This window comes from Diuraphis noxia, unplaced genomic scaffold (genome assembly GCF_037042655.1).
Source record: "Diuraphis noxia isolate RWA-SAM2 unplaced genomic scaffold, SU_Dnox_SAM2 contig0003, whole genome shotgun sequence".
In the NCBI taxonomy this organism is placed as follows: Eukaryota; Metazoa; Arthropoda; class Insecta; order Hemiptera; family Aphididae; genus Diuraphis; species Diuraphis noxia.
In genome coordinates this window covers 4558200-4581580 of record NW_028301713.1, presented here as the reverse complement: position 1 = coordinate 4581580, position 23381 = coordinate 4558200, and the positions used below count along the sequence as shown (strand labels likewise).

General features: G+C 29.5%; 3 protein-coding genes across 3 annotated transcripts; 1 reads left to right on the top strand and 2 right to left on the bottom strand.

Moving 5' to 3' along the window:
• The first annotated feature begins 2128 nt into the window (after window positions 1–2128).
• On the top strand, window positions 2129–19871 carry LOC107173790 (uncharacterized). The gene is made up of 8 exons (XM_015524471.2): window positions 2129–2800; window positions 10043–10253; window positions 10353–10706; window positions 10823–10977; window positions 11063–11237; window positions 12140–12318; window positions 12382–12537; window positions 19192–19871. Exons 1-8 carry the CDS (start codon window positions 2498–2500, stop codon window positions 19492–19494), a joined length of 1836 nt encoding a protein of 611 aa, XP_015379957.2. The 5' UTR covers window positions 2129–2497; the 3' UTR covers window positions 19495–19871.
• Window positions 15994–18044, bottom strand: PPP4R2r (Protein phosphatase 4 regulatory subunit 2-related protein). Its single transcript, XM_015524472.2, has one exon. It carries the CDS (start codon window positions 17731–17733, stop codon window positions 16249–16251), a length of 1485 nt encoding a protein of 494 aa, XP_015379958.2. The 5' UTR covers window positions 17734–18044; the 3' UTR covers window positions 15994–16248.
• A 602-nt stretch (window positions 19872–20473) lies between the features above and the next one.
• On the bottom strand, window positions 20474–22575 carry Ada2a (Transcriptional adapter 2A). The gene is made up of 3 exons (XM_015524419.2): window positions 21912–22575; window positions 21442–21743; window positions 20474–21376 (listed from the first exon to the last, which is right to left on the bottom strand). Exons 1-3 carry the CDS (start codon window positions 22369–22371, stop codon window positions 20858–20860), a joined length of 1281 nt encoding a protein of 426 aa, XP_015379905.1. The 5' UTR covers window positions 22372–22575; the 3' UTR covers window positions 20474–20857.
• Between the last annotated feature and the right edge of the window lie 806 nt (window positions 22576–23381).

The window sequence follows — 23381 nt, the reverse complement described above, 5'->3', positions numbered from 1 at the left end:
TCTTATATTTTAATGATTACGACAAATAAAGGGGGCTTGAGGCTTAAGCCTTGAGGGCCAGGACCTCAACCACTAAAGTATGCCAAATCTCCTCAAATCATGTCTTCGTCAAGTAATGAAGTAAATAAGTACCTATACTGATGGACAATAGTAAAAATCAATTGTTTTCTACAATTTTGAAATAAACCTAATAAAAGTAAGTATTTAAAACAAATATATTTGAAATGTTTTTGTGGTACCTACATTACAGTAGTGTAGAAATTGCAGAATACATTTCATATACATACTTAACACGGCAGACGATTAGAATACCTTTGATTTCTCTGCTGAAAATATGGTAAAATAATTATAATATGACTCGGCTATGTAATATTTTTTCAACAGATATTATATGTATCAGGTATACCAGCTCTGCGTGTGTTCATTGCTTAATAAATGTTGAATATTTGAATGTAAATAACGATGTAATATAATATATATGTCAATAATAATTTGTAATTGCGCATAAGCTCAGCGTTTTTTCAAAACTTATGTAATGTTGTATTTTACTCCTCCCCCCCCCAAAAAAAAAAAAAATTCCATTTGCTATTTGTACCTAAATGTATATTATGTACGTGCGATGAATTTCAATTTGTAAATAATGCGAGAGTATTAAATATAAGTAGTACAATAGAATCTACTAATTCCGGTACAGTAATACAGTACATATTTCGACTTACGCCTTATGAATAAAATTGTTAAAAATAAAAATATTAATTGGATTTAGACCTCCAAAAATATGTTTAGTCCCCTTCCCAATTAAGTATTCATCCATCAATATCATATTTTATTTTTTATAATTTTATACGTACATAAAAATAATGTACTTAAAATGTTGTTTTTGTTGTATGTGCTAGGTCAGTGATTCCCAACGTGGGTGCTACCGCCCCCTTGTGGGCATTTTTTATTTTGAAGGGGGCGTTTTTAAGAGGGGGGCGCTCATCTATTAACTCATATATTAGCGAATCCGAAATCAAATTATATAATCATTAATTATTAGTAGGTATTTAAATTTAAAATTAACTAAATTGTACCGTTAAAATGTTAAATGATATTTTGTCTTAAATTAAATAGCTTATTAAAAAATAAAATGTTTATCATTTTAAAAAATTGATCGGGGGGGGGGGGGGGGGGGTAGTGTGAGATTTTTAAAATCTAAAAGGGGCGTTGAGTAAAAAAAGGTTGGGAAACACTGTACTAGGTATACGTGTTTAAACACTGCAACAGACGATAAGAATATCGTTATTTTTTCCGCTGAAAATGTAAGAAAACAATTTGACACTACCATGTAACATTTTACCACAAATACCATAGTCATACGTGTGTTAATTAGTTTGCTTGAAATTTAAACAATTTATTTTATGTAAATAATAATAATAATTTATTCTAGTCTAGTTTTTTGATTTTTCACAGTGGATTTGAGCTCTCTCTCAAAAAAGGTGTAACATTTGCTCTTATATTTATGTGAAGATACGCATGATGTATTTAAAATTTTTAAATGCAAAAATAATTTGTAAAGGTACCACCTATAGTGTCTACGATACGGTGATTTTCGTCTCGTGTTATATGAATTGTTAAAAATTATGATTACTTTGTAAGTACAAGACATAAACAGAGTTGGATACGTTGGTACGTGACACATGCAAATCATTACAAGTCGTATTTCAGGTATATTGAAATAAATAATGTTATTGAGTAATATAGTATGGACAAAAACAAAAAATAACACTTATCGAAAACATTGTTGGCGTGCGTGTCCGGCCGTGCACAACACGTATATAATATATTATTATATTGTAAACACATCGAATTATAATCGTGTAACGACAGAGCTGTTATTATTTCGTTTATCGTACGTGTTCTAGATTACCATAGCTCATAGCCGTTATAGTTTTTGCGCGTGCGACCGCTCTGTATGCCACCGATATTGTTAACGGTGTTGGGGGCGGCAAGTGTGCGGTAGAAATGCAACTTTCCGCCCACCGAAACCGTACGGTCGTGTATGCTGTGAATGTGCAGCGGCGGCGGCGGCGGCGGCCGACAACGTGTTGCATGTTTACGTATGGCAGACAATAATAATATTACAATATTCGCCCGTCGCTGCCCCGTACAACACTACAGTAGTACAGTACATTCAGACTTCAGTATAGTTTCTCGTCCGCTGGCAGTGTGACGTTGGCTCCTCGTCCGCCGCGATTTCGTTGTCGTCGTGCATATATTATATTTTAGTATCCAACATACTTATTAAAGAGTTATAGACGACGACGGCAACGAAGAATTTAATCGATTTCGAACTGGACATAATATCATCTGCGCAGCTATATACATAATATTTTATCGTATTAGGCACAATACAATAATATATTATTATCGTAATAAACCGATTAATTTTCCAAAACATACTTAAGCCCGCGGTTGATCGTGCACGGGATTTTCGTGGTAACCAAATAAAACCGACATGGACCGACTGAGAGTGATGACCGGCGCCCGGCGTTTGTTCAACAGACCATTACACAAGTGCTGTAAAGCTTCGGCGGGCCACTGTCGCACGTCGCCGTCCTGGACTGCGTCCGGGTCGCACGCGCCGTGCACGACTGCAGTCGTACGCATGTTCGGCGCCACCTCCTCCCGCTCCACCCCTTCGTCACCAACCGGACAGATAATCTTGGAATCTCCGTTCGGCACCGTCAACCCCGTGGATGTCACCCTGCCCGATTACATATGGAGGAACGTAGACAAGTGGGAAGACAAACCGATGATTGTAAGTACCTATACATTATACCTACACCTACCTAAACAACTGCAAAGTAAACCTGATTTATATAGCCTTAGAAGTTGTACGTTGCACCCGCGACGAAGGTGTTTATATTGTGTTTATTAGCGATTAATGTGTTGCGCCAATACAACGGACCCCTGCTTTCTAAAATTTCTACTTCCGACACGAAAATGAATTATAGTAATGTCAAAACTTTAAAAGAATACTTCGTACTATAATACGCCGTGTACACATTTTTAATTTGTAAATGCGATAATAATTAAAATTTGCACGTATAATATTAGTATGATTAATGTAACATAAATAAATATATATAGTATAGCCGTATAAGTACACAGTACACGCTCTTTAATCGCTACGTCTGTATTTACTATTTACACCGCGCGGCGACGTTAAAACGTTTTTAAATCCACGTGAAAAATTATTGTATTTTTACTGATGAATGAAACAGCTCTAAAAATAAATAATTAAGTAATAGTAACTAAGTGAGCATAATGCATAAGTGTATCCTTGCATTAAAAATGTTTTAACGTCACCGTGTAGACTTATTACGCTGTAATTATATTCACTAATTACCTATCTACTATATATTATTACCTAAATATACGCAGTATCACCTGTAGATGTATCACCACGAACGTCTAACTTTATGAGATTGGCTTTGACGTGGTGTATAGTCCGCGCTGGATATATTCATCTAAATTTATTCAACATTGTTTCTGTACATTGTACATATTTATTTATTATTTACATTAATTTCTAAAGTACCTAATATAGTTCACTCTCAATAGTTAATACTGATTTATGATTACTGATAACAACTATCAAGAGTGGTTCTTGAGAAGCCACAAGCCGGTGTGTGTGTGTGGGGGGGGGGGTTTGAAAATATTTACATAGTATACAATTTATATATATATATCTATCTCCCATTTAATTTTTCCTATTGCTTTCATATTTTTACACTGTCCAAGGGGGCGGTCCTCCTATCCCCCCCCCCCCCCCCCCCGTAAAACCGCTACTGACAACTTCTATAATAATATTATTGTTGTCCTGGACTGCGCGCTAACAGTTCGTAATTTAATAGGCATAACTTCTTTGTCGTGATTCGTGATGGTCATCTGCCTACACACTTGCCCAGCACTCACTCCTACCTGGTTTCTCGTGTGGCTATCTACTTCTTGAATCCCATGTCATCAGTAAATAATATTTTCACCTCGGCTATTTAATAAACACGCATAAACATAATATACGCAAACGTTTGTCCCGTCTAAAGACAATACAGCGTTATAAATCTGCGAGCGAAAGTCTGAAAATATCAGTGCCTAATATTACCTAGATAATCTATAATCTATATAATATGTTACATTTATCAAATGTACCTATACACTGGGTAATATTTTAAGTATTTGTATCTTTTAGGTTTATATATAATATCGTATAATATATAATCCACCACGGATCCTTGTTATGGTATAATGACGCGATCAATAAAACAGTGAAATTTCTTTTTTATAAACTTGATTTTCATCATACTATTCGTTTTGGTGTTAGGTATGTATAAATATCTCATCGGATACCTATTCTAAAGTCACTAGTCACCAACGGGTTACGATCACTTCAATGAAAGTAAATTTTCAAATCACATTTAAACGTTCAGCGTATGGACAATTGATATTTTTTATATTCATAACATGAAGCAGTGGAGTGTAACTATCAACTGTTATACGGAAAAAGACATCAGTATACTATTAGTACGATTAAAATACCACCTAATTATTCATAGACCGTGGTAGCTTATATAATTGTACTTATTAAAAATACTTAACGCGTATAACATGTTTTTTACACGAGTAAACTTTATACACGTACTAGGGAGTTATTTTATGTTCTGAGCGCATGTACGTCATACGTTATTATAGTATTATACATACTACACACGACCAACGCAAATATACTGAAAGAGTTTTTGATTTCGAGTCAACGAATAGCTATTTTTAATCTGCGTGTTTTTCGATTTGAAAAACGTTGTACTAGAATTGCTGTGCGCAAACATTTTACAAATCGATATATTTTCAATTTACGCAGAGGATAATAATTACGCTTAAAAATGAAATGTTAGTTAAATATGATATCATATTATTTAAGTTATCAATTTATGCAATAATCACTTTTAAATAATATTGTACGATAATTGTACGAGTTACTGTGAGCAGATATAGATTCTATTAATTGACAAATTTTATCACAATTCATAATATCACATATTATTATATATAATGAAACATTATTATTTTAATATATACATCGTTCAATAGTTGAAAAGATTGTCAATAATTGTAAATAATTTCACCTTTTTTTACCGCATTATAAAATATTTTAAATGTAGATATATGCATTGCGCATAGTATGAAAAAATCACTCACTAGCTGCAAATCTGCAATAATATTTATTCAATACTATAGTACTAATAGCTGTCTACTTTTTATTATCGAGCAGGTAATGAGTACATATCTACATTTGAAAAGTGAGATAAACATTGTATGGCTCATAAATCGTAAGTGCTTTGTTCAAAACAAACATTGAATGCCACTAATTCTAATTTGTGCGTCAGTTAAACAAATAAAGTTGATAATTTTACTGTTTTCAATTTTCAATTTTCAAATACTATTAACTACCTACCTAGATAAAAATTATTGTAATTATATACGATGTTGTCGTTGTGTGATGTGTAATTATTGTATATTATTATTATAGATTATAAAATATATTACTTCGTGGTCCGTTTTGAATTGCATTTAATTGTAAAAACCCCATGATGATTAGTGTTAGCAGAAATTAAATTGAATAGGGCATAGGTACCTTAATTTTTTTTTATGTTTTTGTTTATTTACAACGGTCACAGTTTTAATGGTTCTTAATTACGACTGAAATAAATTCGCAAATAATTTAAATTATTAATATAATATTGTTCTATAAAATACTAAATATTATGTACAAACGTCAATGACTGATTATTCTTTTCTGTAGTTGTTATTGTTATTATTATTTACACGTAGTTATATTTTGTATAATTTAATTATTGAAATGTATATATAGGCGCTTCAAGTCAACGTTGATGATTTTTGATATTAATATACATCTTACATAATACTAATATACGTTTTAATTATGTTATTCCTTTATTTTTTTTGTTTATTTAAAACAATATTAGGTACCTCAAACCGGACAGTGATTAATGTCCATCAAAATTCGACTTCAGGATTTCGTAAAAGTATTTTGATAAATATTTATCGTTCAATGGTATAAAATAAATCATATACATTATTCACTATACTAAATACAATATCATTATTATTGTTATGAACTCATTTTGAACTTTGGGATACTTATATTATTATTATTATTTTTTTTTTTCATTTCCTATGCATCATTGAACTATTGTGTAATTGGTGTACATATGAAAAGTTGTCGGTGATAGTATGAAGTCCAACTATTATAGTTTTAAAAATACAACCTGCAATAGTGCAATCAACTGTGATTATTGTACTTATCCATTGACATATGTACTTATCGCACTAACAGTTGACGCTTAAAATTATTTTTTATAGAGACAATAACTTTTAGATAAGCGCCTTTCCGCGTATACAGTGTATACGATACTGACATGCTTGTTATTTAGTTATTTTCTCAGTCTTGTTAATTTTCGTTGTACTTGTAAATAATTATTGTAATAGTTATTACATTATTAAGTATTTATTTGTCATATACCTAATCTGCATAAATTTGCAGTGCAATTTATAAATGCACAAAAATGATTATACAAAACATACTTGCGTAGAAAAATAATTTGCCGTGGTGTAATATAATTATGTACATAGTTTAATCTTGTATATGATGGTTGGAAAATGTTGTAGCTATAGGTAACGGAATTGGGAAAGTATATAATGCAATTAATAGCTTACTGAAACTAATAAATGTAACGTTTAATTATTATATTAGATACCTATTATATTATATAAATTATAATATATAAAATATAGGTATGCATGTTTATAAAAGGTAATGATTAGGTATATATTATTTTTATATTCGATTGTTTAAATAATATGTGCAGCGCTATAATGATACAAATATGAAACAATCAAATACATTATATTAAATAAATTAAATCAAATCAAATTGCCAATATGTAGGTAACACGTACATTATAATGTTATAGCAATTTGGTAGTGTACAGTGTACAGTGCATAGTACACTTACACATACTTTAGAATTTACATTAAAACTACCTATCTATATCAGTATTCTCATAATCTGGTCAATCATAACATAAAAAGTGGCTTATAGCGTGGCATGGTTGCTGTAATCATTCACGTAAAATGATAGAGTGTACGCACCGTCTGCTGCCACTAGTTTCCGAATGGATCGCCCATCCGGGTTATTTAGTATCAAAAACATTGCACGTATTCCAAACCAACCATGTTTCCAAAAGTTAATTTACAAAAAAAAAATATTTAATAAAAAATAACAAAAAACTTTTACTATAATCAACACACTAGGAAATTATGCTTAATTAGAATACCATAGATTTAGTTATTTACGCGTTTGTTTCATGAGTAGGTACCTAATGCAGATAGACAAATGTTCGATTTTAGTAATCACCCACTCATTAACAACTTTTATAAATAAATTTACATACTTATCATTTTTACACATCAGATATAATTCAATAAATTTAATTGCTGTACAAATTGAAATACATTTTTGATAGGTAGTTTATATTGTATCGTATATTTTATTTATTTACAATTGTTTCGATCAAAATTGTTAGGTTTATTATTCTTGAATTTTAACGAATTTATAAAATAATTATGAATTGCATATTTTTATAATAGGTACTATATAATAGATGGTTACGCTAAATAATTGCTTGTTGTACGCGTTCCTCAATATTGCAAATAACGATTTCCGGGTTTTAAAAATTAAAATAATTATTGCAATAAAAATACCTTACAAATATAATCTACCTGCAACAGAGGCAACGACGACCACGTATTTTATATAGGTACACGTACATTGACATAGTTAGATAATATTAGAAAATCTCGACCTTGTGGTGGCTGTTGATGTGTTATACCGTTTTTTTATTAGCTCGTATCTACTTTTGCATATACTATCGTATACACTATAGCCTTTTGAACGCTACCCGGTAGTTATCGGTTCATTATCTACATACCATCGTCCCAAAAATGTATTGAGAAATCAATCGATTTTTTTTTATCATTTCCTGGTTACTAAATCATTCAATGTACAAAGTGAAACCTGTCAAAAGTCCAATTTTGTTTTTATAGAATTAAAGTAAGGTGTATTGATAAACAATAACACATATTACTTATACTTGTTGCATACTTTTCAATATACCTTGAATAAAAGTAATGTTTTGTCATTGAAACACTATACTTTGTTATAATTTAAATATGCATTTCATTATTTTAATATTTAGCATTACAAACCTATATTACCTATAAAGTATAAACATTTACAAAATATTAATAGTATAAAAATAAAATGATTAAATATAATGAGTCGTCATTATGATGTGGCTTAGGAATTGGGTAGGTATATATTTTACTTTTACACTGCATAGTGTAAGAATCTAGTGCATGTGGTATAATAATGTAAAAATGTAAGTACCTACAATATCGAAAATAAAATAGAATTCCTAACTAGATAGTAAAAGATGAAATATTTGAAGAAAAAAAAGTTAGGTTGTCAGGTAGTCACGTAATTAAAAAGTTTATAAAATACCTATAATAACTTAGTTAAATTATAAATTGTTTGATTAATATACCAACTGATAGTTTGAAAAAAATTAGTTAGGTACTTGGGAAAATTAATGTACTTTTGTATATCATTGCTCTATTAGTTTTTAAAGTAAAAAAATATTTATTGAATTTTAAGAATAATGTTAATAAATGATAAATTTTGTATTTGAAAAATAGAGCACATAAAAATAAATTTAACTCTACCTAGGTTTTTAGATTTTTAAAAGTCATTGCCTAGTTAAGTTAGAAAAGTTACCTACAAAGTAAATTCTAACTTTCTAACTAGTTACTTAGTGCTTAACCTTACTTTCACATTAACTTATGCTTTTTATTTTTGACCATATCTTTACACATTTAAACATTTAACATAAATGTTTATACTTAGTAATATTTTAAGAAAGCGTATATTTTCATATTATTACTTCAAATTAATGTGGAGTATGGTCTTATCGACTAATTTCAAGTTTTTTTTGTGTTTTTCTTCAGCTTTTATAGGCCACTATAAGACCCATATGTGATCCGCACTGATCTATATAGCTTACAGTACGCTTTTTACTCCATTTCTCTCTATTATTTGCCAATGTCTCCTGGTTGTCAACCCCAAATATCCTGAAATTCTGTTTGGGTTTGTCTATCTATCTTTTCTCTGTCCTACCCACTACTGGTCTCATTTCTTTTGGTTTCCAGTTTGACACATCTTTCATACGGTGCCATACGATCTCCATAAGTGTTACAATAAAATCATTTTTCATTCTGTTAGCATTTGTTTAATTTCTTCTTGTAAAAATTATTTTATTTCATTATTCATTCTTATTTCTTATTCGCCTTTCTGATCATTTTGTGTTTGTATAATAATCATAAAATATTATGTATAGGTGCATCATATATTATATTATAATATGTATTTAATAGTTTATAAATGCATCGTTGTATCATTATGCGTAATAATAGCTAAATGATAAGGATTATAGTCCTTGCACAATATATAACATTTTTTGTTTCCTAAAACCTAGTTACTTTTCAGTGATTAAGTGATTTATTTATGAGATTTAATGATAAATATAGTAAATACATCAATAACTATATATTTATTTAGTAGTAGGTAATATCATTGATTATTTATAATATTTATAATCAATGGTGTTTTTAATTAGTAATTAAATATTTACATTGTAAAATTGTATCGCAATAAAATTAATTTTTATGAGTAAAAATAATCGTTGATATTTACACACTTATTTACCTACTTGATGTCTACGATATTAAATAATCATCGTAATTAATACTTACATTTATTAATTCTATTCAATTATGTATCGTATATAACTGATTTATTTTTCACGCGTATTTAAATATTTATATTTATGAAATGTAAATTTTAGTAATATAATTATATTTTTAGACGTGTGGCAGTAGTGGCAGATCATACACTTATGGCGAAGGTCGCATGATTTGCAGATTGTTTGCTAGCACTCTTATTTCGAAACTTGGTTTGAAAAAAGGTGATGTGGTTGGGCTATTATTGCCTAACCTACCAGAGTACGTTTTTGCCATTCATGGAGCCCTCGAAGCGGGACTAGTCGTCACTTTTGTTAATCCTCTTTACACTCCCAGTAAGATATTTTGTTAAGAATCGTGTAAAATTCGTATTTTGTGCATGTTATGTTTATTTTAAAGTCAATGTCTTATCATTGTTAATTGTTCTGTTTTAGTGGAGGTAAGACGACAATTCGAAAACGCTGGTGTAAAACTCTGCATGACGATCTCTTTATTACTTCCCGTAATTCAAGAAGTATTCCCTACTCTTAAAAGTTATGCGGGTACCATAGTATTTGGTGGCGAAGAAGTTGCGAATGAAAAAGCTCGCATATATGATTTCAAAACTTTAGTCTCAGGACAAACGCCTGAAGAACTACCAGAATCATTTGCCCATGAAGTTGCCTTACTGCCATATTCTAGTGGTACAACTGGGCTTCCGAAGGGTGTAATGTTAACCCATAGAAATTGTGCTATAAATTTGGAACAATGTACAAACAAAGACCTCATCAGTTATGAACCAACAACTGGTAATTGTGCTACATTTAATTATTATTTATTATTTATTATTATCATTAATAACACTTGAACCCCGTAAATTAGCAGTTATTTGTATTTCACATTCATTGGCAATTTAATTTTATAGACACCTATCAAGAAAGAGTTCTTAGTGTTTTACCATTCTTCCATATTTATGGTTTTAATGGAATATTAAATGGAGTATTATCGCATGGTCTTCATATGATTACCATACCAAAATTTACTCCTGAATCATACATTGAATGTGTGCTTAAATATAAGGTGCGTAAATTTACATAATATTAATTAAAACATTAAGATAAATAATTTAATGTTTTGTATTATCTTTAAAATAATTATCATTTAGCCAACTTTTCTGTTTGTGGTGCCTTCATTACTGTTGTTCCTAGCCTCTCATCCGTCAGTAAAAGCTGAACATTTAAGCTCAATCAAAGAAATTACTTGTGGTGCAGCACCAGCATCGAAAGGCCTTATCGATAATTTCTTACTTAAAGCACAAAAAGACATTAGAATTAGACAAGGTTAGTTTAGTTTTGTTACAGATATTCATAGAACATAAATATTATATTATAAGGTTATGCAAAGACAATTAATACTTACCTATATGGCTACATTGTAGAGATAATATTCATTAAATATAATATGAATAGTGTCGATGTGGCTCAAGATTTGGTTCTCGAAACAGGACCTAGGTAGTGGCTTTGAAAAAAAATAGGTAGAGGAGGGCGATTTGAATAAAATGGCACACAAATTACGTTTTATTCTTGTTACTTATATTTTAACAGTAAATATAATAATAATAAATTGTAAAAGTAATATTTACTGTTAATTTCCTAAAATTATTATTAAATATATTAAAGAAGTATCAAAAGACATAAAAATGGAAGGTGATACAAACAAAATTGTTTTGCATTTCCATAAATGCAAAACAGATTAATACCGTTATATATACATAAATACATAAATTGTAAATGGTCAACTTAATTTTCTAGGTAAAATATCATCTTTAAAGATCGAGACTTGATGACTTTAAAATATTTAAAAAAAAATGTATGTTTTATTTCTTATCTACCATTGAGTATTTATTTTAAATAAAACAAAAATGTTAGTGTACTCCAACAAAAAGTCGGACTCGAAATGAGAAAAATGCAAATACATAGGTACTAAGTATATCATTTTTCTTAACATGAATCAAATTTCTTTAAAAGCAAGCATTTTATATAATTATAAGAAATAATGTAAATGCATCGAATTCCTGGTCACCAAAACTTTTTTTCATAGTTCAGTCTTAAATTATTGATTATTGCGGGTGGATAATTATATCGTTTGTTTAAATCTCGTAAGCCCTATTTCTATCGTAGCTATAAGTGGGTCAAACTGGCATAGAGCCGCCGTATTTCTATTTCCAATTAAATATTTTCAGGTTATGGAATGACCGAATCATCTCCCGTGTCTTTATACACCAGAGTTATATTGCCTGAGAACAAAACTGGAAGTACAGGACAACTTGTACTAAGTACTCAAGCTAGGGTGGTCAGTTTAACCGATGGCTGTGACTTGGGACCACATAAATCTGGAGAACTATTGATTAGAGGACCACAGGTACATTCAATTTATCTATAGTCTATACATTAGTTGAAATATTTTTAATTAATTTTGTTTTAGGTGATGGCTGGATATCTAAACAATGAAAAAGCAACCAAAGAAACTGTGGACGAAGATGGTTGGTTGCATACGGGTGATGTTGTTTATTATGACGAGGACGAATATTTCTACGTTGTAGATAGGACTAAGGAATTGATAAAAGTCAAAGGAAATCAAGTAAGTGAATATCATCCATACCTAAGATTAACTTTTTAGGTAAAATATTTAAACAATGTTTTACTTATTACTCATATATTATCTATATGATACTCATGCCATATTTCTAAGCATGGTAATTTTTTAAAACAATTTCCTCATAAATATTTTCAAAAAGGTAATAAGTGAAATAAAAGTAAAAATTTTACAAACTACTCTTACTCGAATTTGGATGGTAGGTAGGTACTTATATTTTAGATTCGTATTGAGGTTTTAGTGTGTTGTTATTTTGTGAGTCTGTCATTAGTTCGTTACTTTTTGAAGCACAGCTAAAAATAAGATTTTATACAACATAAATATTTGTTAAAATAACGAACATTTACAAAATATTTTGAGTTGAAAATGTTTAAAATTTTTGTTTCTAATGTGTAGCTAAAGTTTGATAATTTAATTAAAGGTTTTTAACTAGTTGGTCTTAAAGCATTGTAAATATATCGAAAATATTCATTGACTTAAAAGAAGAATAAAATAAATAAGGTACCTACTTAATTATTATTTTCATATTTGTAACAAACCAAATACTTTTTTCTGAAGCCTAATACTAAATTTTGTACAATGCTAATGCACCTATTACCACTATTATAGCAGGTTCCATAATAAGTGTATTATAATATATTAGTTTTATTTTTAAAATAATATTTCTTATTAAAATAGATATTTTGGTAAAACTATTTGTATCATAATTTTTCATAAATATTTTTAAGTTACAACTCATTAACGCTAATTATTTCTGATGATTAAATTACCTAATTATACTGTATTGGGATATTCTACTTGTTGCTTACTAAACTATAATCAAAATCATATATTAAATACTTATGACAAATAAAGATAACGAGTAGGTAATTATATCTATCATCTAAGGGGATACTATTTGTTTATAATGAAGAAATAGTTACCATTTAGTATGCTTATAGGTAACTGGAATTTCAGTTACCTAATATCATAAAATCTTATCCTGATTACATTTATAGATATTGATTAAAAATAAGTCAATACCTATTATGCTTTTTAATTGTTTTTGAAATTTCGTACCTACCTACATATATTACTTTGTTACTCAATTATATGAATATAGTTTATTTATGTAAATTGTAATCAAAACAATTATTGCTAAGATTTGTCAACTTTTGATCAGTTAGCTTGTCTGCTGGTCGTAAATTACATAATTATACACAATATTTGTTAAGGTCCAGCAGTGCCGCATTTAGGGGAGGGCACTGGGTACAACTGCCCTGGGCGCCAGTATTTTAGGGGCGCCAAAATGTTGTGGTCAGAAATGTCTTTACTTATAAATTTTTAAAATTGGATACTTTAATTTATTTTTATAACAGTATTATATAATATAATCTAGTATAATAGTATTGTATATATTATATAGTATAATTATGCCGTTTGAAATTTATTATTTAAACAATCAAAACAATGATCTTGAATATTATTCTATATTATAAACATTATTCATTTAAATAGGTAATATTATTTAATTATTTGCTATTAAATTATTTGTTTATTATAATCATTATTTTTTTGTAATTTTTACAAAATTAAGTAAATAAGAATCAATTAAACTATAGGTATGTATAGATTCAAAGATAATTAATGTTTAATAACTGGTAAGTTGACAAGTTGTTTTGAAACAAATTTATGCAGGTAACTTTTTTGTCACTTTTATGAATAAATTTAGTCACTTTTTTAAATAGTTTAAACCACTTGCAGTCCTGTATATAGTAACATTAATTTTATAAAATACCATATACAAAAAAATATAAAATATTTATTTGCATAGTTTTATATAATTTTATTTTATTTATCCATGAAGTACCTACTTAAATATGCTAAAAAAAAACAACTTAATGATGAATTATTAGCAAGTTTTAAGTGACATAAATTCCAATATATCTTTGCGGAGAGATCAAGCAATTACTAAACAATATATTTTTTTAAAAGCACTCTTAAACATATTCTTTTCTTCGCTCAAAATCTAAAAGGTTAATGATGATCTATCTCAGTGTTTCTCAACCTTTTTACTGTGGCGACCCCTTTTTTAAATTTAAATTTTTTAGCGACCCCTACATATATATTTTTACATACTCGCTTAGATTATCATTATAAATAATCTAGAGTCTATAGTTACTACAAGTACTGTACACGAGAAATATAAAAGATACATATTATAATATTATATTTATTTAAAATTAAAAAAAACGTACATTAAATATTTCATTTTATTATATAAATATATTTTTAATCTGGATTTTTATAATAATATAATATGTGCAGTGTGCACTGCGGCCGCGACGGTGGCCTTATCTTAGGTTGATACTTGATAATCTATATTCAACGTTTAGTATAGATTCTTTAATAGACGTCATAGAGTAATATCGCTTTAAAAATGATAATAGTGTGTTTTCCATTTTAATATAAATAATCTATACTCGTAATAGGTATGTAATTTAATAATATTTTATTGATTTTATTTTTTTTATTATTTGAGCTTTTAATTTTCGAATTGATTTAAATCATTCGATTGCGACCCTAAATAATAAGTCGCGACCCCCAGGTTGAGAAACACTGATCTATCTCACATATTTTCTGTGGGAGGAACAATTTTTTTTTCACCGGGGCTTAGGAGGCGCCAATTTTTTTTTTTGCACCGGGGCGCAAAATGTCTAAATGCAGCACTGAGGTCCAGTACTATTATAAATTTAATAAATAAATATTTATCAATATAATATAAATAAGTAAAATCATAAATACTAATAATAATGTATACTGATATTTAATTTGGTTTTCTTATACATTTGAAAAAGAATCTGATGGTTAATCTCTAAAGACAAATAATGAAAACGCTTAGATATTGTTTTATAAGTAATATATTTAAACAAATTTCATAACGATATTAGATAACTGTTGATAATGGAATGATAATTGATAATGTATAAGTATAAATATAATTTATTATATTCAGATGGAAAATTTTTTATGGTTAATAAAATATTCAAGCATAAGTTATTCAGTCATTTAAACAAGAAATATTAGAGTATAAAATTCAAAACCAACTATATAGATTATTTAGAGATACAAATTAAATTTCTTCATCAAAAATAAATCAATAATTACATTTAAAAGTAATGTGTATTTGACAATACATTAAAATAGGAATGAAACACACATATTATATATATATATATATATATATATATATATTTATACTTTTTATTTATTAAATAAATATGAATTACCTTGAATGAGTACTTTCTCACGTGTAATTGGATTTTTATTAAAATAACATGAAATAAACGAGTCTGAATAAGATAAGAAAATATTATACACTATGAACAGATAATGTAGGTATTGCACTAAGGATAGTTGAAACATATATTATTTGTTATGTTTTGATAAAAATAAAAATGCTTTATTCAAAATAAACTACATTTTTATTCATTTAAAATTATGTATGAAAAAATTAATTATTGATTAAATCAAAATAGCAATATTTGCAAATATTTTTGTACAGTAAATGAAATAACTTATTCTGAATTTATCACGTAGGTACATATAAACATAAAATTTTACATAACTTTTACCTAATTGATAAAATTTCATTATTATTATTAACCTAACCAGTCAATGTATGTAATATTCTTTAAGGTCTAATATTTAGTAAGACTATTCACTTGCAGTCAATTTATTTTCATCCTGTACTTGAGGTTCTTCAACAGTTGTATTAGGTTCTGTTACCTGGGTGTCATCATTTTCTTTAACACTTTCTTGTGGTATAACGTCAAGAATAATATTATTTTCTGTCTTCTCTAGTTCTACTTCCATATCTATAGAAATTGGGTCTACAGTAGGTACTTCAATGGTAGATTCAACAGTTTGTTGTTTGTCATTTTGAATTTCGGTAGGTTTTATACATTCTTCTTGTATATTATCACTGATTACTTTCGATTCCATAATTTTGGATACATCTTCGATTTGTACATCCATTTTTTCAAGATTTTCGTCTGATTTTTCCAACAAAACTGCTGGTTGAGAAGATTCTATATCTAGTTCTACTTTATTATCAGAATCAGAAGTTTGATGAATAATTGAACCTTCTACTCGATCAACATCTGTCGGTATTAATTCCAAATTATCCAATTTATTACTTTCTAAGATTGACTCTTCAGTTTTTGATTTGGCGATTTCAAGCTCTATATTTTGGGATAAACCTTTAAGCTCATCAATAGGATTACTTACAGTTTGTTCTTTTACTTCAACAGATTGAATTTCAGAGACTTCAGAGTTTAACTCTTTTGGTTGGTCAACTATAGTGTCATGATCAACAGTAACATTTTGTGGAATATCAATATTGACTGGTTGGACATCAATATTGACTGGTTCTATAACTTCTGAAGTAGATTCTGTAATCTGTGTCTGAAGTGGTGTATCTTGGGTGATTAATATTGGAGTATCTTGTTTGGGTTCTTCAGGTGTAATATTAGATTCAACTTTATCGGTAACTTGTGCGACAAGAAGATCTTTATGTTCTAAATTTGATTCATCCAGTTTGGTTTCAGGTGTTTTCATTGATTCTAGTTCATTCAGAAGACTTTCAACTGTATCATTACCATTTAGGACATTTGCGTCAGTAATAACATTATTTTTATCAACCAATTCCATACTGATATCGGGCTCTTTCCCATTTTCCCACCGATCTGGGGCACCATTGACAATGGGCTCTTCTCGCTTGGGTCTCAAATCACAGGTACTGACGACCAATATGTTCTTTTCCACGGCACGCATGAACTTGTCCACACGGTTGTATTCTTTCCTCGGGCAAGACAATAACTCGCAAAGCCTTTGAATGGTGAACGGGGGCCCATTGAAAGTGTCGAAACGTTCTAACAACATTGTCTTCATAGCCTCGTAGTTGAACGGATCTACATTTGGATATGGGGGTATGTCAGACAACGAGGATTGTTCCACAAACTCAGCAATAACGTTCATAATCTTCTCACGGATGAACGGCTTGACCAACGTCCACTGGAACAGTGTATTTCCGGTCTTGGCGACGTACCTCAGGTACTCTTCCAGTTCCACGGGAACCTGTTGCTTGTACATCTGGTACATCTCCAGCATTTGCATGACTAGTTCCGCGTTTTCGATCATTGCGGACGCTGGATGGTGGTAACATTAAGCGTACGGTACCAACCTGTGCGTGTCCGTTGTCCTGCAATTTCTTTCCGCTTCACCAACCTTGGTCCAGTTGTTCGTTGACGGATCACACGAGATTTCGGATTCGGAACACAACATGAACCGTACACAACAGTAATAATAATTACGTATGTTAATGATATTATTATTATTGCGGTTGTAAACGTAAATTTCACAACAATATTATTAGAACGGTAAACTAGTCAGACGCCGTTCAACGGTACCGCAGAAATGCTTGGAAGTCGGAACGAAAACAGATAAGGAAACTGCTCGGTGCACAACTTTACCATTATAATAACTGGCGTAGAGTGCGCACGCGCCCGCGTCATGGAACAATGCCGAGTGTCAACACAACGCCGACGAACTATGGTTTCTCGATAAACGAACAAAAATATTATAATAATAGCTACATATTATACATAATATTACATTCAGCTATAAAACTATTTTTACTGTCGGAGACAAGAGTGCACGGGAGGAAAATACTTTTAATGAAAATATTATTTGTTTCGTTCAACGTATTTGACCGTGGAAAACTTAATTCAATATTTTTTGCACCTCACAATTTTGTTGTATAAAATCATATACCTCTATGCAATATCCTATTCAGAATAAATTATGGTCTTATCTCTTATATACTTTTACATGTGTTAACGATATTTTTGGACTCGCAGGTTTATGCGAAATCTGCTCGCATTCAATATTTATGTTTTTCGACAAAGACACATTAAATAAATTGTACCGTGACAAAATAATAATCATAAAATAAAATCAAATGTTGCTAGGAAAAGTATTGGCGTAGGTATATAATATATATAAAAACATAATACCTATACACATTTAAGGGCTTCCTTCTCCTCCAACAGTTTAATAAGCAGAACAATACAAGGTTGTAAATTTGTAAGTGTTCAAACTTGACCTCATGTCCACATTCCGCCACTGTGGTGTAACGGTGTAAGCAATATAGAGAATTAGTAGACTTTTTCGAAAGCGAAACACTTTAACTGTTAAATATGATCTATTATTTAAGTGATCAACACAAACTCAATACCAATTTACTAACGTAATATATTGATTAGCGTGCTGCATTTATGATTTAACACGTATTTATCACATAGTTAAATATTAATTATATGTTTTACATTTTAATTATTTTTATCGTTCAGCTACAGAGTCGGTAGAGGGAGATATAAAATATATAGCGTCCAACTAAAACATTTTATTTTTATGGTAAAACTGTTGGTAAATTGTATAAAACAATACTTATTTTGTAATATGAAGTTGGAATTTTAAGCTTTATGTACTTAAATCATAAACAATTATTTGAGTATATTATACCGATACGTAATACATATCGTTTTATATAATTACCTATAATAAAAATGTAATGTATTTATATATTTTTTGTTAAAGGTATCGCCAACTGAGTTAGAAAATTTGATTTCCCAGTTGAAGGGTGTCGCTGATGTGGCTGTAGTAGGTATACCAGACGTGCTGTCAGGAGAAATACCAAGAGCTTTTGTTGTAAAGCAACCAGGTATGGACATTGATGAAAAAACTATATTAAGCCATGTTGAGAAGAATGTAGTAGCATATAAAAAATTGGCCGGAGGTGTTAAGTTCTTGGATATGATTCCACGTAATCCATCTGGCAAAGTATTGAGAAATGAACTTAAAGTGTTTGGCAACAATCCAAGCGAACAACCACAGAACTGAATTTAAACGATTAAAAATAAATTTTTTTTTATTATATAAAATATATGATTAAATATTTATTTGTTACCCACGTTTCCTCATGTAATTTTTAAAGTACCCAGAAACCTGATATACATATATATATATTTTACCAATTCGGTGGATCAGTGTATATTTTTGTTAGTTAATATTATAAAACATGTTTAAAATTATCCAATAAATAAATTTTGTAATTATCTGACTAGGCTAATGGCTTATAGTCTTTAAAAAATAAATGTAGTTAGTTGGTTTTATTACTATTTGATACATTACATTTATGTATAATATACATTATTTTAGTAATTGTTCTGGAAAAATTGTATTCCTCTTGTTATGTTGTAATATTTATTACTTTTGATGATTATTGAATATTGAATATTGATTGTTATAACTGTACTTTTATGAAATATATAAAAAAAAAATTGTATAATTAATTTTGAATGTTTTAAGTTTTTAACTTTGTATAATAAAAGGTGTTGTTAAATTAAGAAAAAATGTATTCTATAAAAATGATTATGAAGTGTCTTATCATCAGTTATTATATTCCTCAGCACCATTTGATTAATAAAAGTCCATATTTGTTCCAGTCTCAATAAAATGTATATCAGATTCAGTGGATACTTCAAAAATAATAAACTTCTAAAAATTATGAATGGGAATATGACTTTTGCGAGTAAGAAAAAAACATAATTTTATTATGTTTGTTACATACAAACAAAACTGGATGACAATTTTGAGAGTCAGTGGCTAGTATAACAAATGTTCATAAGGTTCACTGAATAGTTAGTAACTGATGTTCAGGTAAGTTATTTTTTAATTATTGTAACAATAACAAAATAATGAGAAGACGGTGATACACATACTTGATTTATTAGTTTATATGTTTGTAAAGGTATAAAAAATTAGGTCATCAAATGATTTGACTTAACAGAGTAAAAAATAAAAAAACAATTGATATTGTTTAAATTTAGTGGTATTTTTTATTATTTATTAATGAAAAAAACATTGTTTACACTTTATACAAAATAAAATAATTCAATAATTCACAAAATGAATTAATTTAGTATTAAGTTTAAATTATAACATTTATTTAAACAAATACTTGGTTTACCTTAAATATAACAATAATTAGCAGGCGTGTAGCCAAAATTTTTTAAAGGGCATGTTTTATTTTAAAATTTAAATAAAACAGGGTGGGAGGGGAAGCTGTTCAAAGGTCTAATATATTTTTGAATTATACATCTTATAATCTAAATACCCCTCCCCTCTCTTAGACTACTCACCTGTTGATTTATAATTATAAAAATATAAATAACAAATTTATTTTATTTTAAAAATAATATTATCAGTCTTTGCAATGTTGCCAAATTATATTTTTACTCATCAATAAGTTATAAATTTTTCTTGTCTTGTTAACATCAATTTTAACCAAACTTCTTGCAGTCTTTAAGATTATACCTTTCGATTTTTTACACTCGTTTATAAGTAATTCCTTAAATTTCAAATATGATTCAGGTAACATTTTAATCTGTGCACAAAGTTCTCTCTCATCATCATCAAGTTTTTGGAAACCTGGAAGATTGCACACATTCATACGAGGCTTTGAGTTTTCAATTATTCTAGATGTTGTCGATCCCAATGGCCTTATTTTTAAATATTCTTCTCTTTTGGTACTTAATTCTTTATAAATATTTATTTGAGCTATTTTAGTTAAGCCGTTTTTACGATAAATGATAAGCTTATGGATATTAGCTAATAATTCGTGTTCTTGTTTCAAATTGGTAACAAGTAAATCAAAAGCCAGTGGTTTTATTAGGTGTAAATAACGAATTAACCTTCGCATCATTTCTGGGCCCAATATTATCTGAAATTAAGTTAGATTTTATAAGAAAAAACCTTTAATAAAAAACGAGATATTATTGTCTATACCTCCATAGACTTAATCCATAACTGGTGTTTATTAAATGCAACAAGTCCATAATCTCTAACGATTTGTCTTCTTCTATATCGTTCTTGCAGCCTCTCATAAAAAATGTCAAAAATAGTTGTATTCAGCTGTTTATAAAGTACATTTGATTCTAAAATTGATTTTGATTTTTGATCAATCCATGTAGGTTCATCTAATAATTGTAAAAGGCATTCAGCTTGGTTATCATATTCTTCTTCAAATGATCCACGTGCTGGTTGATATCCAGCTAAACGAATAGCTAATTCATACTGATGATATGATTCTAAAAACAAAATTGAAATTTGAGCCAATTAATGATGGCAAGATCAGTACTTAAATGTAATGGGAAAACTAGTGAGGAGACAAAAACTAGATTAAAGTTAAAATATAAATAATATTCCATTTTTATATGATAAATAATAATCTTTACTAATTAAAAAAATATAAATACCTTCTAAATCCAATGCATCCCCTATTAGAGCATTTGTCGGGTTTGTATCCACATCATCAAATCTGTCAAATCTAAATGCATTTTTGTTCACACATTCCTGGACTTTAATTTTTGGATAAAGTACATAATTATCAAAGTAATGGCATTCACATTCTTTTGGTGTTCTTCCTAGTTTATTAGCAACTTTTTCCCATGACATTGTATCCATGAATGTGTCGAGTAATGTGATTTCTTCGTGAGCTGTCCACAAGTGGTCGCCAATGTTGATGGCATTGCACAAGACTTTATACGGATCTGTGTTCTTATGAACAACATCTCCGGTACCGGCTGCAAAACATTGAAGGCAAAGACTTACGCCCAACTCGGCACAGGCAGCAGTCGCACACTTGATGAACGTATGCTCGAGCCAAAGGTCTGTAAAGCAAAACCTGCAACACAATTTCCTCTTTTTCGAGAACATTTTACAGTGGCCGACATACAATGTATCTCAATTATTGCATTGGTGGGGGTCATTTACAGAAATGTAAAACGTGAAAGACATAAAGTGACATGCAAGTACAAATTACTATAAATCACAAAAAGCGAAAACAATTGTCAAAATATAATAACAATTGAATATTGTTTGAAAATAAATTGTGCGGTAGAAAGTTGTAGAAGATAATGTGCTGATCCTAGATAACGTTAGTTATGATAACATCGCGTGATAAGAGACTAACCACAAAAACAAGATATTCTTCGAATCGACTCGTACTTCAGCGGATAAATTGTTTATGTGCGCTCGTAGATTTTACCGCGCTTTTCTGAAATCTCAGCGGATTATGAAAATTGAAAGTTTATTATGATTTTTTTTTTTTTTAGTTTTTTCCTCCGCTCGAACTTTCTCATCAAACCCTACACAACTGTACAATTTGATGTGGCCCAATTTTGAAGCGGTTAATGAAACAATTCGAGGTTTCGTTGTTTTGTGACACAAAATCGTAGGCATTTCCGGACAAATGAACACCAGTATTTTGTCATCCCGCGATAGGTCGTTTGGGAATCTCAAACATTGTTCGAGCGGTCCAGGGTAATTATACTTTCCGTTGGCTAGTCATGGCTCCATGGTTTTTTTACATTACCGTCGAAAAGGTCGACGGAAACGATTTCATTCACTATTATATAAGGTTAGCTGCAGCTGTAGCATACACATCACTCGTGGTTTTTATAAATGTAAAAGTTATCTGTATTTGATGATGGTTCACGTGTGTCGCATTATTTGTCATTAAAGTTTCATTTTTCGCCGACAATTCCGTTAAAACGAAACGATGTGTGGCCGCAGCTTTCGCGTTTTTTTTTCAATCAATAAGGACGAACACACGCGCGGGACGATGAGTACTAGAATCTAATCGCTTGAACACGATCAAATGTATTCGAAACATCTTTAAGGTAGGTACTGCGATTTCATGCAAAATGACACTGATTACGATATAG